General features: G+C 57.4%; 1 protein-coding gene across 9 annotated transcripts in view; it reads right to left on the reverse strand.

Annotated features, from left to right (window-relative positions):
• The window catches only part of PTPRE (protein tyrosine phosphatase receptor type E), a 158,328-nt gene that overhangs the window by 12,356 nt on the left and 128,665 nt on the right, over positions 1-17,307 (reverse strand). For 7 of the 9 annotated variants that reach the window (XM_077877208.1, XM_077877209.1, XM_077877205.1 and 4 more), the window contains 10 exons: positions 14,597-14,673; positions 13,744-13,780; positions 11,896-11,993; positions 8,401-8,520; positions 7,082-7,245; positions 3,074-3,209; positions 2,575-2,724; positions 2,136-2,229; positions 1,220-1,296; positions 279-413 (listed from right to left, as the gene is read on the reverse strand). In XM_077877208.1, coding sequence (XP_077733334.1) covers positions 279-413; positions 1,220-1,296; positions 2,136-2,229; positions 2,575-2,724; positions 3,074-3,209; positions 7,082-7,245; positions 8,401-8,520; positions 11,896-11,993; positions 13,744-13,780; positions 14,597-14,673 — 1,088 coding nt within the window. Of the gene's footprint in view, positions 1-278; positions 414-1,219; positions 1,297-2,135; positions 2,230-2,574; positions 2,725-3,073; positions 3,210-7,081; positions 7,246-8,400; positions 8,521-11,895; positions 11,994-12,289; positions 12,410-13,743; positions 13,781-14,596; positions 14,674-17,307 lie in introns of those variants that run through there. The other 2 variants (XM_077877206.1, XM_077877214.1) reach the window with 2 other exon arrangements.

The following is a 17,307-nucleotide window of genomic DNA, read 5'->3' on the forward strand; positions in this document are numbered from 1 at the left end:
TTTTGATCAAAGTTGCCATTTGTGGAAAATACAAAATGGTAGACTTTCCAGGCCGGTTAAATAAAATATCAGACAAGAACAAAAGCCAGTGGGTGGTCATGGCTAAGCAAATGGAACTTCTTTTCATTTCCAACCTGTCTCCTTCCCCAGTCACTGTGGCCAGGCCTCAGCAGACGACAGTGGGTGGGCCATTCCCAGGGGAACACTGGGATCGTGCCAGGTGGCCTGGGCCACCAAGGGTGCACACTGTCCCCGAGCCGGGCACGAGCGCCCCTGACCTGCTCTCTCTCCTGGACCTCTGTCAGCATCACGACTGTGTGGCACTTCCACTCCCACACCATCCTCCAGAAGTCCTCCACCGTGTGCGCCAGGGGCCCCTGGGTGGCGATGAAATAGTCCTTCTGTCGGTAGCCCTTCAAACAGGGAACAGAGATGAGAGTCTGACCTCCTTTCATCGTGGGCCCACTACAGAGACAGGGTTCAAGAGAGCCCGGGGTCTGAGGAGAGGAAAATGTTCTCCAGCTTCCCCGGCTGAGCCGAGCCCTCGCTGGTGCACACACGTACACACACACATGAGGTCTGCGATGGGTCAAGACGCCAACTCTCGCTGCAATCGAGGCAACTCCCTTGCAGCACCTGGGGTCACCTCTGTGCCACCCGAGAAAGCACTGGTGTCTGTGCTCTCACAGGTTTCTGTATGGTGGCTCAGCCAGCATCACGGTGGTGGACTGGGTGTGGACATACAGGATGTGGGTTCAAATCCAGTTCCCTTCGGCACAGTTTTCTCATCTGCAAAGGGAAGTTCTACAGCAGACTTGGCCGCTGTGCATGGAGACTGCTGGTGACCGTGCCCTGAAGACACAACTGCACTGTCCACAGGAACCGGTTGCAGAAAGTGCAGGCTAGAGAGCCGTGCAAGCACCCGTGTGTAACAGGTGCACATGAGAGACCAAAAAGAAAAATCGCTTAAGAACAGAATGAAAACTAGCCAATTACTAAGCAGCGGGCCTATGGTCTCTATTACCAAAATCCATTCTTCTTTTTAAAACAAAACAAAACAAAACAAAACAAAAAAAAAAACAAGTTAGTCTGCTAACGAAATGGTTTGGATTTCAGGATTCCTCCCTGATTGTGAAAACGAGTTAATGAGGGGTCCCTGTGATCACAGACAAAGGAAACGTGCGTCTTTGCAAAGGACGCCCAGGGCCGCTGTACTCACATCTATGAAGGAGGCGTTGATGTAATCCGTGTATTCCTGACCCCTTTTCATGGAAAGGATCACCCGATTGAAGTCATCTGCAAAGCAGCGTGACCCCTCAGTTAGCACAAACACCGGTCCTGCCTTGCAAACTTCAATTTGTTGCTATGAGTTTCCGGAATAGAAAACTTAATAAAAAATCGCAAAGTCAAGTCCCTGGAAGGGTTTCTTTATAAAATAGGTTAATTAAATTGGCCCAGAAAATGGTGTTTTAGTAGGAAAGCCCTGAAAATATTCCAGTTGTCATTTTCGTTTGTCACGAATTGAGGTAATTCATACCAAAATACGAGCCTTAAAAATACTGCATTTCAGGAGTGAAAGGAAGGTGGCCAGGCAGGCGGCCGCGCAGCAGCCAGGGTGTGAGGCTGAGGCGGGCTTCCCGCAGCCCGCATGCACTTTTCATGCTCGGTGACACTAAAGCATGTCAGGAGCGGGGGTCCCCCTGCAATGGGGTGCTCCCCCTCCCTTCCTTTCTTTTGGTTCCTCTGATCTCTAGAGTTCCTTTCCTCCCCCTCAACAAACAGATGCGGGCCCTCCCTCCTGCCCCGTACCTGGGGCCTCAGCAGCCTGGGCCCCTGACTGCACCCCTGCCGCTGCCCGCCTCCCTAAGGCCTGGAGCCTGATGTCTCGTATCAGAAGCCGCCCGCCTGACACACAGGACCGTCTGGGTCATCGGTCCTCGCTTCACAGGTGGGTGTTTTCTTCCTAACACTCGCCTTGGCCTCAGGAGCCCTTAACCCCAGGCTCCGCGAGGGTGTCCTGCCCTTGGGCCCTGGCTCGAAGAGGCGGGTCGTCCAAGACTTTCACGGGGCGCCAGCCCTGATCCCTTCCTGCCCCGAGGGTTTAAATTCCCGGGGCGGCCCCGGGGCTGCCTTACACGGGATAATCTGGATGACCCTGGCCTTCTTCATGTTGGCCGGCAGGTTGCCCGTCCTCATGTTCTCCTTCATGATCCGGACATTTGTCAGTTTCTGCAGTCAAGAAGGACACACCCATGAGGTCACCACACGACACCCCGAGCGGGTCCCTCAACCTTGTAACCCGCACCACCGTCAAGGGCACCTGTTATAGGGCAATAAATACCTTTCTCCACCTACAGACATTTCCTCAATCTTGGGAAATAAAACAGTGTGCACGACACGCTCCCCCACACGGGGTGCCGCTCTGCTCTGAAAGTCCCCGATTCTTCTTCCCCCTAAGTCCCAGGTGGGGCAGCCACCCTGATATTTCTGGGGTTAGTCAGGAGGGGAAGTGAGTGAGAGTGTGGCCTCCTTTCCCTGGTCGCTCGTCTTCCTTCCGAGTCAGTCCACACTTACCCTGAACTCCTCCTCCAGCCCGATCTTGTCGAAGTGGCTGGTGGTGCCATGGAGCGTCTGCAGGTGCTTTTCCAGGGAGGACACGTCCAGCTCGGTGTCCCCATAGAGGTAGTACTCCAGTAAGGCTTGGTAAATGAACGTGTACTGCATCTGCGGGGAGACCCAGAGCGCCCAGCACCCTCGAGGGAGCCCTGCAGCCTCTGGCCGCTCGGAGCTCAGCAGCTCCAACTTCCAAGCTTCCTCTTCTCCACGTCTCACCAGAGGGAGGAGATTTGGGGACAAAAGTCAGATTAACAGCCATTTGTAATGACCATTTACGGCGTTGGGTAAGGATCACGCAACAGCAGGCATTACTGGGCCCCGGGCCCTGCCAGGCGCTGTCATACATGCACCCTCTGGGGGACCGTCGCATAGTTTCGGGGTGGCGAAGGGGTCTGGGTCTGCTCTGTGCAGCTCCCGCCGGGATGGGGGGCTGGGCCCGGGGCAAGGCGCTACTCACATCCGTCTGAACCATCTGGGGGCGCTGGTTGCGAATTCTTGACACGAACTCAAAGACATCGACCTTCTGCTCGGCGTGCATCATGTCCATCATGGCATCGATGACTATGAAGGTGCCCGTCCGGCCCACGCCGGCGCTTCAGGGACAAGGAAGACGCCACGTGGTGAGGCACAGGCGCCTCCCCCGGCCCGACCACCCCGAGGCGAATGACTGCAGAGCCCACCTGTGCGCCCGGACAGAAGGACAGAGGACAGCCCGCCCTCGCGGGGAGCCTCCAGCGTCACTTAGTGCCCCCTTTCCTCCGTTAATAAAGAGCAGATCTACGGCGAGGCCAGCAGAGGGCACCGCAATCTCAGGAAAATGCTCTCAAAATGCTCCTCCACTAACTACAGAAACTGTCCCAAAGGTTTCTCAGAAAGATCTGTGCCAGCAGCCTCCCGTGACGTTGTGCGAGTCACTTGCTTCCATTACCCAATGCTGACCTGTCACCATGAGTGTAAATGGATTCTTTTTTAAATGTCACACTTGAAATGGCTTTTTTCCCAGGTTCTTTATAAAAAGGAGGCTCCCGGGCCAGGTCTGACGGCCCTTAAGGAAGGTCAGCCCAAAGGGGAGGCACCAGCTCACTCCCTCTGGCCTCCCAGGCCTCACCCTAGGGTGGGCTGAAGCCAGCTGGCCCCTAGGGCCTCTGCTCAGTGGCCTCTTCGCTAGGAAGCTGCCCGAGTGGCTTCCCGGGTTTGGATTTCCCGCCCTCCCAGTGCGCGCCCCACAGCACCTCCCGGTCCTCTGTCCTGCCCTCTGCCACCTGCTGGATCTCCCCCAGACGGTGGGCCGCGCACCTGTTCCCGGCACCCAGGACAACGCGGGCACGCGGTGGTGCTCAGCCAACATCTGCTGAACGAGGGACCCGCTAGGGACGCACACTCGTGTGTGCAGCATCTTGCACCAGAACTGCACACCGAACGGGGCTGCCCCCTCCAGCCCCTGCAGCGTTAGCCTCTTGCAAAAAGGAAAATCATCTCCTTAACAAAAAGGCTCGCAACTTAATGAGCTGAGTCCCCCTACTTCCCTCCTTTTTTTTGGTGGGGGGGTGGGAGCTACCCCTCTTTCGGGTTAGGCTCCAAAATGGGGCTAGGACAGTGGTGAAGACCGTCCCCCGGGGCAGACCCCTCATCTCAAAGGGGAAAGCAGGTAAAACACACGAGAGGCCCTTCGCGGGGGTCTTAGCTCTTCACAGATACAAAGTCAGAGAAACCAGCGGGTGCAGAGCCAGGTGAGCCCCACCCGATGCGTGAGGAAGGCCACAAAACCACCGGCTGGAAGGCTGGAAGGCCGTCAGGGTCCCTGAGCTGCTCACAGGCCCCCTCGGCTGGCCCGGGGTGCACGCGGGAGAGACACCGCGCTGGTCCCCCAGGAAAAGGCTGAGGCCAGGTGGTCCTCGCAGCCGGCCTCCACGGGGATGCCGATCTTGGGGGATCCGGGCAGAGGATGTCGGTTCCTTTTAAGTGATTAAGAATCTAGCGTTGAGGATGAGTGTGTCAGCAAGGACACTAGGAAGCCAAAGCCCCGGGGGCCTTACATGGCCTGGAGCTGAGAGCCCCTCTGTGAGGATGAGCGTGGCCCTGGAGGTGGGACGTGGAGGCCGAGGGCTGCCACCCAGCGGGAGCCTCTCCCCCACCCTGCTGGCTTCCGGCAGGCTGCGCTCTGGGCAGCAATTCCTGCCACCGCGTGACCGTGACCGTCGTGGGCGGGCGCCAAGGACCGCCCATCTGTCCACTCGACCAACCGACAGGGTGGGGAGGCACCGGGGTGGGGAGGCCCCGGCTCAGGAAGGGAAGGATTCGCCAGGAAGGAGGGGGCTGGAGCGGGCCGCCCCTTCCACTTCCCGTGGATTAAACACCCGGTGGCAAAACAGAACATAAAAGAAGGCCCGAGAGCCCAGGAGCCGCAGTGGCAGCACCGAAGGGAAACCTGCCCACAGGGAGACGAGCACGTGCTCACCGGCGAAGGCAGGCACTCCGGGCCACGGAGGGGGCCCAGCATGGAAACGAGATAAATGGCCAGAGCACCTGTGCTGGGCACCCGTGGGCGGGACGGAGCGAGCGGGGCGAGGACAGTGTCACTCACTACGGTTTCACATGCACCACGGGTCTGGCGGGATCACAGCAAAGCAGGACCAAGCCCCCTCCCTGTGGCCACCCAAGACCCAACACAGAGGCCGTTTCTGTAGGTCCCGCATCCCCATCCCGGGGCTGGGCCGGCGGCCACCTCGAGAAGCCTGCGTCAGGGAGAGGCGGCAGCTGCAGTGGTCTTGCAGAGCCAACGGGAACTCAACCTGGAGCCCTTCCGGCCACAGCTTCTCCAGCTGGGGCCATCGGACTCTGGGTCCTGAAGACAAGCCACCAAAGTCCCCAGGGTGTCTGCCAGAGGGGGCCCCACATCTCTGATGGGTCCACGGAAGTCCCCGTGGGGGGACTCGGGCCCTTCCATCCAGGCGTGCCCCTGCTGCATGGAGGGAAGGCCCAGCTCACCAGGGTCTCACTTGGTTTTGGCCGTTGCAGACAGGTTAGTTGGGAGTACCCTGGCACTGCCAAAGGACAAAAGGGACAAGGGACAAAAGGCATCTGCACACAGCGATAAGGATGCTCTGAACCTGCCATGCAGGCCTTTGGGTAGAAGGAACATGGAGACTCTGGCTTCCAAGAAGTCTGGGCAAGAACAGGAGCGACGGACAAGACGCCCCGGCTGGGGCCAAGCGGGACTGGCCCACAAGGCTCCCCTCTCCAGTACGGCTCTGGGAGCAGCTTGCAGGGCTAGCAACTGTCACCCTACAGATGCCACCTCACTTCACGCACAGCTGCTGCAATGTCCCTTAGCTCCCAAGGACCAGGGCCAGGACCCCAGCCCTGGCCAGGATGCCAGGGGCCTCCCCTTTCACCCTCCCAGTGTCTTAGGGTTCTAACGGAGCACCCCCGGGGGGGATGGAGAGTCTGGCAGCAGAGTGTTCCCCATCTTTGTGCTTTTATCTCCAAACACAGAATGTGCATAAACCAGTTAACCAATTCGAAGTCCAAGGCCTTTTCTCAGACACGACCTGCTGCACTGGGAGCCAACCTGGGCCTGGAGTAACATAAGCCCACAGAGGGGGTTAATTCATACCCTGCCTCTGTGGCTCCCAGAGTTTCAGAGGAAATGAAAGCTCAGTGTGAAAACAACCAGGAGACACCAAGGTGTGCAAAGGCAGAGGGCACCCGGTCGGGACAAAGTGATCACTTTGGAGGCTGCTTTCCCACAACCTAAGCAATAATCACAGTGCTGACAGCTGAGGCTGGTGTAGTATTTAGTTTCATGCAAAGCTCACCCCTGGGGTGAGTCCCCAGCCCCACCAGGACTGGAGAATGGAGGGTGGAGGAGGATGCATCTGGGAGGAGAAGCGGCAGCCAGGACCTCAGAGCAGGTCTTCAAGACGCCCTGCCCTGGACGGCTGCTCCTGGCTGCTATTAGCTGTGCCTGGGCCATGGCTCCCCGCCCCTCTGAGCCCCCGTGGCCCCTCTGAACCCCCGTGGGCCCTCTGAGCCCCGTGCACTCTTGTATAAAGACTGGGGGCTCCCCAGACAAGTGTGGTTTCCATCTCTACCTGCAGAGGTGACTTGGAGGTCTCCGGGGGAGGTGGAGGCAGGCCAAGTGAAACTGTCGGGAGCCCTGCTAGCTCTATCTACCAGGCCTCTTGGCTTTTATCTGTTCTAGGTACTGGGGTTCCCCTCAGATGCCGTGGAAGAAACAGTGCTGCTCTCACGGGTGGGCTGAATGTCCCTCCAGCTCTCACCTCGAGGGATCCTCTGAGGTGTCAGTAGTAACTTGCACTCACCCTGGGCAGGGGGCTGCTTTCACCCCGGCCCTGCCTGCCCTCCTGCCCACCCTGATCCCGGCCCACTGGTCATCTTCCCATGACAGCCAAGTCCTCCAGGTGTGTGTGGGGGGCTGCCCTGTGGTCCCACCTGGACGTACCTGCAGTGGACCACTATGGGTCCGGCGTGGGCCGGGTTGAGAGCCTTCACCTTCTTCAGGAACTTCAGCATCCCGATGGGGGTGAAAGGCACGCCGAAGTCAGGCCAGCTGGTGAAGTGCAGCTGGGAGACGAGCCGTGGGGCTTTGCAGCCATCAGGGAGCTGCTGTGGGGGATGGGGGGTGGGGGTGGGGACATGAGTGGGGGGTGCTGCCTCCCCCCTGCTCCCGACATCACTTTCTGAGGATGCTCACTGCCCCCCGCCACCCCCTGCCCCCGCGGTCTAGGCCCTAGGCAGCCGTGAGGACACCAGGGGCAGCACAACAGACCCCACAGCACCTATCTCAGGCCCAGGGCAGGCCGGCCCCCGGGGGCAGCCAGACATACCCCAGAAGCCGGCCCTTGGGCTCACCAACCCCACTGATGAGCAGGGCTGCACTTTACGCCTGCATCGTTACCAGCAGCACCCCCTTTCACTCCCCAGACTGTCTCCCATTTTGAGGGAAAAGAAGATGCAGCTGGCCGGCGGCCGGCCCTCCCAAGGCCTGTGATCATGGAAGGCTAGAGAGTGTACCTGGAGGTGTGTGTGTGTGTGTGTGTGTGTGTGTGTGTGTGTGTGCATGTCCTCGAAGGACACAAGCAGGGCAAGAAAATGATAAAGCCCAGCCTCTTCTCATCTTTGCTGTGGCTTCTAGAAACCTCAGACTCCGATTTGGCCATCTAAGCACGCCAGGCCCTCTACCTCTGATTCCTGACACCATGACCTTCTGTTTTTCCCATTTAAAAAAAAATTATATATATATATACATCTCATGTGCTTTGTCCCTGGGCATCGGTATTGAAGAACCTTACATTCTTTCAGGCAGGGCCTGGGTGGGGACAAGCAGGAAGTCAGTATGACAAATACTGAGGAGGTTACAGAAATACTTTCGAGACTGTTAAAAAAAAAAAAAAATCCCACCTCACCACTGCAATGTGTGAAATGACATCACGCTGCTGAGTGAGAACCCCCAATCCCGGTGCCCCCCGCAAGTGACCCAACTTCCTCCGCCCAAAACAGTGAGCCGGGCCCAGGAGCATCCAGCGCTGTCTGAAGGCACCTGCCTAAGCGTCCCCTCATCCGTAGGTTCTTGTCCTCGGTCCACCAAGGCCGACCTGTCCACGCCCCTCCCTCGCGCGCAGCCAGAGCCGCTGCAGTGCTGGGGGCCGGGGGTGGGGACGAAGCTCGTCATATCAAAGACAAGCCAGATGCATACTGACTCTCGACACTGCTCTTTTGAAAAACTATCTTTCCAGAAAGGCGGTAACTGCACACGCTTACGGACTGTATGCAGAACTTCCGGATGGTGTAATCCACCAGAACCACGCAGTCCTCCACGCACACGCGGATGTTTCCATAGGTCCAGCAGCCCTGGTCCGGCCAGTACTGGTAGCACTTCTCCTACAGGGGATGGTGGCACAGAGAGAAATAGGCCTGTGGGTGCCGGGGGCCCGTCTGCACCCGCGCCCTCGACACACACGTGCTCCAGGTGCCATCGCACAGTTTCCCCGACCGGGCAAGGCCCCAGAGAGCGCGGCCACGCAGGCAGCCCCCAGTCTACACCGGGGCCCCCGCTGATGGGGACACCGACACCGGGTGGGGCGTGTCGCTGGACCCGGCAGGGAGTGTTTTCCTTGCTCAGCTCCCCGAGGACAGAGCTGTTGAAGAGGGGACAGCTTAACGCTCCCCACGGCCCCCACCCAGGACGGGGTCCGCAGGGCATGCGCAGCTGCCACGCAGGGACCCACCTCCGGACCTTCCGTCCCCCTATGCTGCAGGGGTCTGCGCGTGGGGACGGCGCATCCGCAGGCCCACAGGACGAGGCCTCCGAGGGCGCGTGAGCGCTGCCCCGCATTAGCGTTACGAGTCCTCAGGACAATTTCCCGTCCGTCCCCCAGGATGTCTCTGAATCCAAGGAGAGTCAAACACTCCAAGGTGACGGTTTGGGCCATTCCTGGCTTCCTGGGGGACCCCAGGACCTCCCGAGCCTCTCCCCTTGAAGGGCCCCCACGGGGCTGTGCGTGCGGACGCCCCCCCCCAGCCTCCTGTCTCCCCACGCGGTGCCCTCCCTCCGGCCCGGCCACGAGCCGCTGGGGCAACTGCGTTTCACAATGTTGAGCCAGAACATTGAAGCCAGGGAGGAGGCAAGAGAAGTGCAAGCAATGAAGAAAAGGGAACTCTATTGAGAAATGATTTCATCTGAAATGGTGAAAATCAAGATAGAGAAGCAGGCCAGCTCTGAGTCACAGAAATGGAAAAATCCAGTAGGAGGCTCCGGGGGAGGGGGGGCTTCTCAGAGACCCACGGCCCCCCTGCCCGTCTCACTGGGTCTCCTGTTTGTAAACAAGCCCCCTCCCCGCCCCGTCCCACCCCTGGCAAGTGGCAGCGGGAGGTGGGGGTGTGGAGGGGGGCTCATGTCCCAGGGCCCCCCGGGGCTCCCGGGGAAGCGGCCGCCTCCTCTTCGGGGACCAGGGCCTGGTCCTGCCGAGGCATCTGCTGGGAGCGTGGGAAGGGTTCACTGCTCCTGCCTTGAAACCCCCGCCTGCTGTCACTCTTTCCATCCACGGGGTGGGCGGGATTCACCGCGGGAGAGGGGTGGCCCTCTCCAGCCCTGTCCCAACCCCCTTGGAAACAAAACAAAAACCCCATCCTACCCGACCGGAAAGGGTGACTGGAGGCCTTTTCCTGTGCTGGTTGGCAGGCATAGAACAAATCAGTGACGGTGGCACTTGGCAGGCGGCTCCTCCGTGCCCGCCCTGCCCGCCCTGCCTGCGGCCAGTGTGCCCTCGAGCCCCAGCCCAGCTCCCCGAGCCCTTCGTCTCAAAGGGCTGCCCTTCCTCGGAGCCCGAGCCCAGCTGCCGGAGCTTGGTGGGGCCCAGCAAGCGGGTCCCAGGCCCCTGCGTGACGGCGGGGCTGGGGTAGAGACCAGCAGGCACCGACCGGGACCCAGGGAGCAGCAGGACAGAGGTCTCCCCCCACGCTGACCCTTCCTCTCCACCTGCTTGCTTCCTCCACCTTGCTCTGGCCCTCACCCTGGAACATGCAAGAACAGTCTCCCCATCCCCAGCAAGTCTCCTTCTAGCCTGAGATTTTTCCACCGTGGAGAGCGAGCTCACGTCCTGAAACTCAGGCCCCTGCTTTCTGCTGTGAAGCCTGCCACGGGCCCCCGTCTCAGCCTTCCACCGGAGCCCCAGGCCCAGTTCCCAGATGCATCCCTAGTGGTTCTGCTCCCAGCATGTCTGGGGGCCCAGGAGATGACTCGGGGCCTGGCGATCACATCCCCCCCACCCCCACACCCAGGGTGTCTCCCTCGGGGTGGATTTGGTCAAGTCCTCCCCCAGCCTTTGAGATTCCATGTGACTCCAGCCCGTGCCCTGACCCATACCCAAGAGAGGGTGTGGCTCCCGCAGGGGGGCCCCCTCCTTCCTGCCCCAGAAACCACAGTCACGCTGTGCTGTGACTTAGTTGATAGGGATCTGTGTCTCTTAGGTCAAGACTGAAGGACTAGAAGGCACAGAAGTGGCCCTGCATGCCCCACGCCCACCCGGGGCTCCACCCGCTGCACCCTCGGTCCACCTGGCTTGCTTGGCCCTCCCTACCTGCCGCTGGCCCTGTGCTCTCCGCTATTTTTTTTTTTTTTAAGATTTCATCTATTTGGGATCCCTGGGTGACGCAGTGGTTTGGCGCCTGCCTTTGACCCAGGGCGCGATCCTGGAGACCCGGGATCGAATCCCACATCAGGCTCCCAGTGCATGGAGCCTGCTTCTCCCTCTGCCTATGTCTCTGCCTCTCTCTCTCTCTCTCTCTCTCTGTGACTATCATAAATAAATAAAAATTTTAAAAAAAGAGTGTAAGATTTCATCTATTTATGAGAGAGAATGAGCAACAGAGCACAAGTGGGGGGAAAGAGAAAAGCCGACTCCCAGCTGAGCAGGGAGCCTGATGCGGGACTTGATCCCAAGGCCCCCAGGATCACAACCTGAGCCAAAGGCAGATGCTTAACTGACTGAGCCACCCAGGTGCTCCTCTCTGCTATTTTTTATGTCACCTCCTGATACAGTTTACACTTATCTGCTTTCTGTTTGGCGTCTGCCCCCCCCCCCACACACACCCAGAGGCAAAGACATAGCAGGAGGTAGGGTTTGTGAGCTGGTTCACGCCCTCCCCCACCGCCCCCCACCGCCCCCCACCGCCCCCCACCCCCCGGGGCGGCACTGCCTGCCCAGGACAGCAGACACCAAGGAGCATTTGTCACATTTAGGGAGTGAATCTGTTTAACCTTCTTCTTTATAGAGGTTTCAAGCTCTTTCTTACAAAGCACGTGCATCACGTGTCACGTTAGAAACAGCTAAACGGGGGTGATGAATCCACATTCCTTCAATGCACCTCGTTTTCCAAGAGCATCTCTCTAGTCTGGGTAAGAAGCAGGAAATGCATGTGTAACTCGAGGCTGAGCCTCTCAGGCCTGAGCTCCGTGGCCCCCACCAGGGTGAGAGCAGCCCGCTGGCCAGGGACCCCCGGCTGAAAAAAAGAGCTAACTCCGTGACATTTCTGCATCACGATCTAGAGCAGTGAGATGCCTGGAACACAGCGTATTTATTTCAAGATAAAAAATGCTGTGAGCCACTGGTGGTTTGTTGTTTTTTTTTTTTTTTTTCTTCAGCAGAGATAAGAAGGGAGAGGAATAGGAAAAGGATGTGGTGAGCATGCCTCCCAGCAAAAGTACCAGAAACTAAAAGAGAGTCCTCCGTGAGTGAGTCACGAGGCTGGGCTCACCTCTTTCCTCTCCTTCACGTTGGTCAACATGACAATGGTCGCAGACTTCTGTTCCCAGATCATCCTCCAGAAGTCATTAACCGTTTCCTGTTTGGGGCCTGCATGCAGAGGAAAAACCCCAAGTCACACCGGAAGGGGGGGTCACCGTGGGTCGCAGCCCCTGTCATCCTGGCCTTGGGGCCCAGCTGCTCTGAGGCGCGAAGGGCTGCTGTGCAGACCCGGAGGTCTGTGGCTTCTTGCCCTGTCCCACCACAGCCACACCCCTGCCCCCCCGATTCCCCCCCACCCCCCGCCGGGGATGGGAGTCCTTGGGGAGCTCCTCAGCTGCACCCAGGGGGTGACCCCATTCACAAGCAATAGAGAGTATGCAGAGGAGGCTTGGGAATACGCCTGCCTGCGCGTCAGCGTGGTGTGCATCCACTCCAGGGCCTCGCCGAGTGTCTCAGTGCCACGCAGAGACAGATGCAGACAGACACAGACCACAGGCCGGCTGACTCACCCTCTGTGCCTAACCCCCTTCCCTCAGCTCTCAGCTGCCCTCGCAGCTGGCAGTGATTCAGGGCCGTCCAGGGAGCTCTGGGCTAATGTTCCTGGGGAACGGTCTGAACAAAAGATAAAGTGTCCCCAGAAGAAAGTCCTTGCCCTTTGCCCTGCATCCTGCCTGGATACAGACACAGTGCCTGGAGATGCAGCAGCTATTTTGTGACCCTGAGGAAGATAATGACGTGCTCCAGAGGGTGGAGCAGGAAGATAAAGGGGCCCCTCTCCCTGGAGCTGAGCTGCCTCCAATGCTTACGAGAGAGAGAGAGAGAGAGAGAGAGAGACAGAGAGAGAGAGAGAGAGAGAGACAGAGACAGAGACAGAGACAGAGGTGTTGATCTGTGTCAGCTAATGCCTGTCAGGCTTTCCGACGTTGTTGTCTCCTGAGTGTATGTGTACGTGTGTTTACCTAGGTTTTAGGGAATGTGCATTTTTAATAAGCTCTCCAGTGATTCCGATGTACACGGGCTTTTGGGACCTGTAGTCTGAAAGGCTCTTGCCTAAGAGGGAGGAAGTCCAGGAAACCAGCCGATCGCTCCACACCCCTCGCTTCATAGCACCAGCTCCCCGGGGCGGTGGATGGTACGTGGGCTTGGAAGCACTCGCACGTACAAAGTGGACTGTGTGCAAGGTTGAGGGCGAGCTTCCAGAGCCGAAGCATCCTCACGGTTACGGCCTTGAGCTGAAAAGCTACTCTCTCCCCTCCCCACTGCACCCCTCCCCTCAATAAAACAACAACGTGGGAGCCACACAGGGCTCCACCAGCTGAGAGATTCAAGGTTGTCTAATGTCACTGACATGGTCCCACTGGCCTGTCACGCAGGTGTGGAGAAAAGCCATGTGTCTGTTTATCTCACGTACACACTGGGTGGATGCACATCCGACAGGCCTCTTACACCTGCATTTGGAAATGACCGCACCTGCCCGGCTCCTCACACGTCTGCCCTGACCACAGAGGGAGACCAAGGTGCCCGAGGGCTCCAAGTCGTCATGCTTCACAAATGGACGTGCAGAACGACCTCAGAATGCTCGCTAAGACGCAGATGCAATAAGCACTGCTGCCCAGCTCCCAGGACCCGCGGACACTCCGGGGCAGCGCCTTGAGCTGCAAGGCTCTGAGAGATCTGTGACCCCCCTGCATGCCCTGAGCTTAGGGACAGGTGGGACATGCTGCACCAGGCAACGCAGACGCCGCACTGCACACGTACGAGAGGCGAGGAGCGGAAGCCCCGTGTTCCTGCCATCAGGTAGTGCCAGCCACGACATTTTACCCAAACCTTGTTCTGAGAGTAACAATGCAAAGCTTACCTTGAGCTGCTATAAATTTATTCTTCTCTTTGTAACCCTAGAAGAAATAAAATCAGATTAGTAGTTTTTCATCATTCTCTTTGCTGCTTGGAAAGCAACACAGTAATCATGAAAAACTTACTAGTGATTTCAGAATTAGTGGGACTTTGGTTCGTCCCTCTGCAATACTTCCCCAGACACGCACACACACACAAATGGACACGCATTGAGATATTTTTAACTGGTTAGTACATACAAATTCTCCTATATTGTGCTTTTACGATAATTTTATGATTTACATTAAATGATTTTTAAGGTTCCAGTAAAGTGGATTCTTAATGCACTGAATATGGTTTTATCATAAGTTTGTTTGTCTCTCCCGTTCAACTTTGTCAGTAATGTAAAGAATGCTGTGACACACATTCTTTGTCCTTATCTGTTTCTTTTTTTTTTTTTTAAGACTTTATTTATTTGAGAGAGAATGAGCAGGGGGAGAGAAGAGGGAGAGGGAGAAGCAGACTCCCAGCCGAGCAGGGAGCCCGACACGGGGCTCGATCTCAGGACCTGAGATCATGACCGGAGCCGAAGGCAGACGCTTCACTGACTGAGCCCCCCAGATGGCCCTGCTTATCTGTTTCTTGAAACTGAATATCCAGACGGATGCTAACTTCAAAGGACTGGGTGATTCCATGCTCTCTGGGCTCTGGCCAAACTGCCCAGGAAGGCTGGGACAATCTACATTCCTGGCTCCCCCAGAGAAAAATCACGATTCACATTGAGCCCCTAAATGATCCAGGCATGTGCATCGTGCTGGGCTGGGGGACAAAAAAAAAAAAAAAAAAAGAAAGAAAGAAAAAGAAAAAAACAGACTTACATCTATGTAGGAAGCATTAATGTAGTCTGAACAGGGGGTCCCGTCCACTTGGCTCAAAATCACCCTGGAATGATCATCTAAAAAAGAAACAACAAAACATGCTATTAGGACAAGGCAATCACACCTGCCATACATTTCTTCCGTCTACAGCATTAAACGCCGCAAAGGACACCACCGGGTCTTCCATGGTGATCAGAGGGACAGAGGCGGTGCCCTTCTTAAACGTTTGCATGAGACCCTTCGTGCCATGAGGGTGGGAATGCACCTGTTTTGTTGAATATCACGTCTCAGCACTGACGACAGTGCCAGGCCCTCCCCAGGTGTGCAGGTAAGAACTTCAGTGCCCGGGAGCGGGGGCTGCTGGATCTCCCCTTAGAAACAGGGCAGCAGCACGGGCTGGGACCCCACAGTGAGATCACCACATTCTCAGAAACCCCAGTTGGGCCCCAGTGTTAACAACCATACTCAGGACAACCCTGGGTGGAAGGACTGAAGCCCGCTCTCCCAGGCTTTCCGGGGAACGGACAAGCCGACTCCACAGCCTGATCCTCACCCTCAGGGCAGCTCCAGGGATGGCGGGTGTGCAGGACTCACAGACCTGGGCTGGGCGCCGTGGGCCACCTGCCTGGAAGATCCTGCCTTGTTGCACGACTAGTCTCCAGAGTGGGAGGACTGACCACAGAGAGGTCTGTGTGTGAGTGTGTGAGTGTGGGGAGTGCGGGTGAGTGATGTGTGTATGTTTTCCCTGTGTATGGTGTGCACGTGCGTCTGTGGGGTGTGCACGTACACACGCACGGGGGAGGCTGCAGCCGGAGCCCCTTTGTGATTGCGGTGGGTTCTTGCCACTTTTGCCTCCGTGGGCCACTTCCTCCATTTAAAAAAATAAAAATTAAACATTTTATTTTATGACTGTGTTACTGGTGAGTATAAAGCTTAATGTAATCCAGACTGGACTGTGTATATATTTTTTTCTGATTTCAAAGGGAACTAGATGGTTTCATGGGACTTTAGAAGTGCTGTGGCCGTGGACCTGGGTCTCCATGCTGCTGTACTCGTGCCTCTATTTGTACAGCAGCTTCTCCCGGGAGTGGGAGCACTGAGGATGCCCAGACGCAGCCCAGGGCCTGGGCCAAGGGGCAAAGCTACTCCTGGGGTTATTCACGCTGTGCTGGGCACAGAGCGTGGAGTAGAGTGAGCACTTCACATGTAATTACTGCATTAATTATGGAAAAATTCTGTGTCCCTGTCCTGCTTTATCCCCTCCTCATCCCCACAGGACTGAAACTGAGAAGAATGTGCTCGTGGCGTGGATCTGGGGCCCAGACCCCGGAGCACCGCTGTGGTCCCCAGCCTACCTGCAAGGCGCTGCTGGCTGCAGACGCCCATCACCTGGGTATTGTATCGCTGGGCCAGATCTGTCCTGCTCCTGGCAGGACAGGGCCAGTGAGGCTCCCAGGGAGAGTCACGACCTAATCAGGGTATCGAACCCCAAACTCAGAGCCCGGGTGGACTTCTCCATGAGACCCTCCTTCTCCGTGAGACAGCCCTGAAGCAGAAAATAGCTCTGGCTGCACACGCGTAAAGCCAAGTTGAAAATAATTTGGATCAGTTTATGCATCAAGAACAGCTATAGAAAGCAGAAGGCAAAAAATAGCCTTCTGGTTAGATTTAGAACCTTGCAGTTTCTAAGAGCTTCCTGTCTTTTTATTCTGAAAGTCACACTTCACTTTCAAAACATTATTTCCTGAAATTATCAGCTGTTGCTGTTTTTCCAGAGAGAAGGATGCTGCCTCCCGACCGGCCACCGGGGGCTTTCCATAGGCCGGCCTCGTGCACAGAGCAGGTGTCCTGGTCTCTGAACTCGGAGCTCCCTGGAGCCCCATCCAGGACTGGGTCTCATAAAGCTGGTAAAGTTTCAGCCGATCCCGGCTTGGGGAGGACGGAGAGCAGCCTGGACGGTGTACGGGCGGTTGGGAGTTGGCCCTTCTCAGCCCCTGCTGACCCTAACCCCCCCCCCCCCGAGCAAGAGCAGAGTCTCCCAGCCCCGGGCAGGGTGCGGCAGAGAGTTGAGACCCCCCGCATGACCTCAGTGATACCAGTCCAATGCCATCCTGGCCCCGGGGCATCTCTGGCCAACTCCTCAGTTTAATCGGACATGGCTCTCCTTCGCCCTGTGTCTTGCTGATGCCAGATGCCTTTCAGCAGGTGATCTCCAGGGCACATCCCAAGGGTCTCATGCCGCCGTTCCACAGCCCAGTGTCCCGTCATGTGAAACACATCCACACACCCGGGCAGAGTGCCCTGGCCCCTGAGCAGCGCTGGCACCCTGCTTCCTCTGGCGCTGTGCTCCCGGGCAGGACAGGGCTGGGGCTGGACTCTCACCCAGTGCCGGGGGGTGGGGGCAGACTGGCCCTGGTGCAAGTTTTTACTGGCAGGAAAGGCCCACTTCCCTCCGTAGCACAAGCTTGAGAACATGTGGAGATCGGTGACCCTCGGGGGAGGCAGCACCCCACCCTGGGCCACCAGCTTTGCAAAGGGGTAGAGAGAACAGGTAATTTCCACACCTGGACGTTACTTCCACTCCCACTGAGGCCTCACCAAAAATACTTTTAATTATCAGTGTAAATGCCACCTTTTAGGGATGCCTGGGTGGCTCAGTGGTTGAGCGCCTGCCTTTGGCTCAGGGCATGATCCTGAAGTCCCAGGAATGG

Source organism: Canis aureus, chromosome 29, assembly GCF_053574225.1.
Source record: "Canis aureus isolate CA01 chromosome 29, VMU_Caureus_v.1.0, whole genome shotgun sequence".
Lineage (NCBI taxonomy): Eukaryota > Metazoa > Chordata > Mammalia > Carnivora > Canidae > Canis > Canis aureus.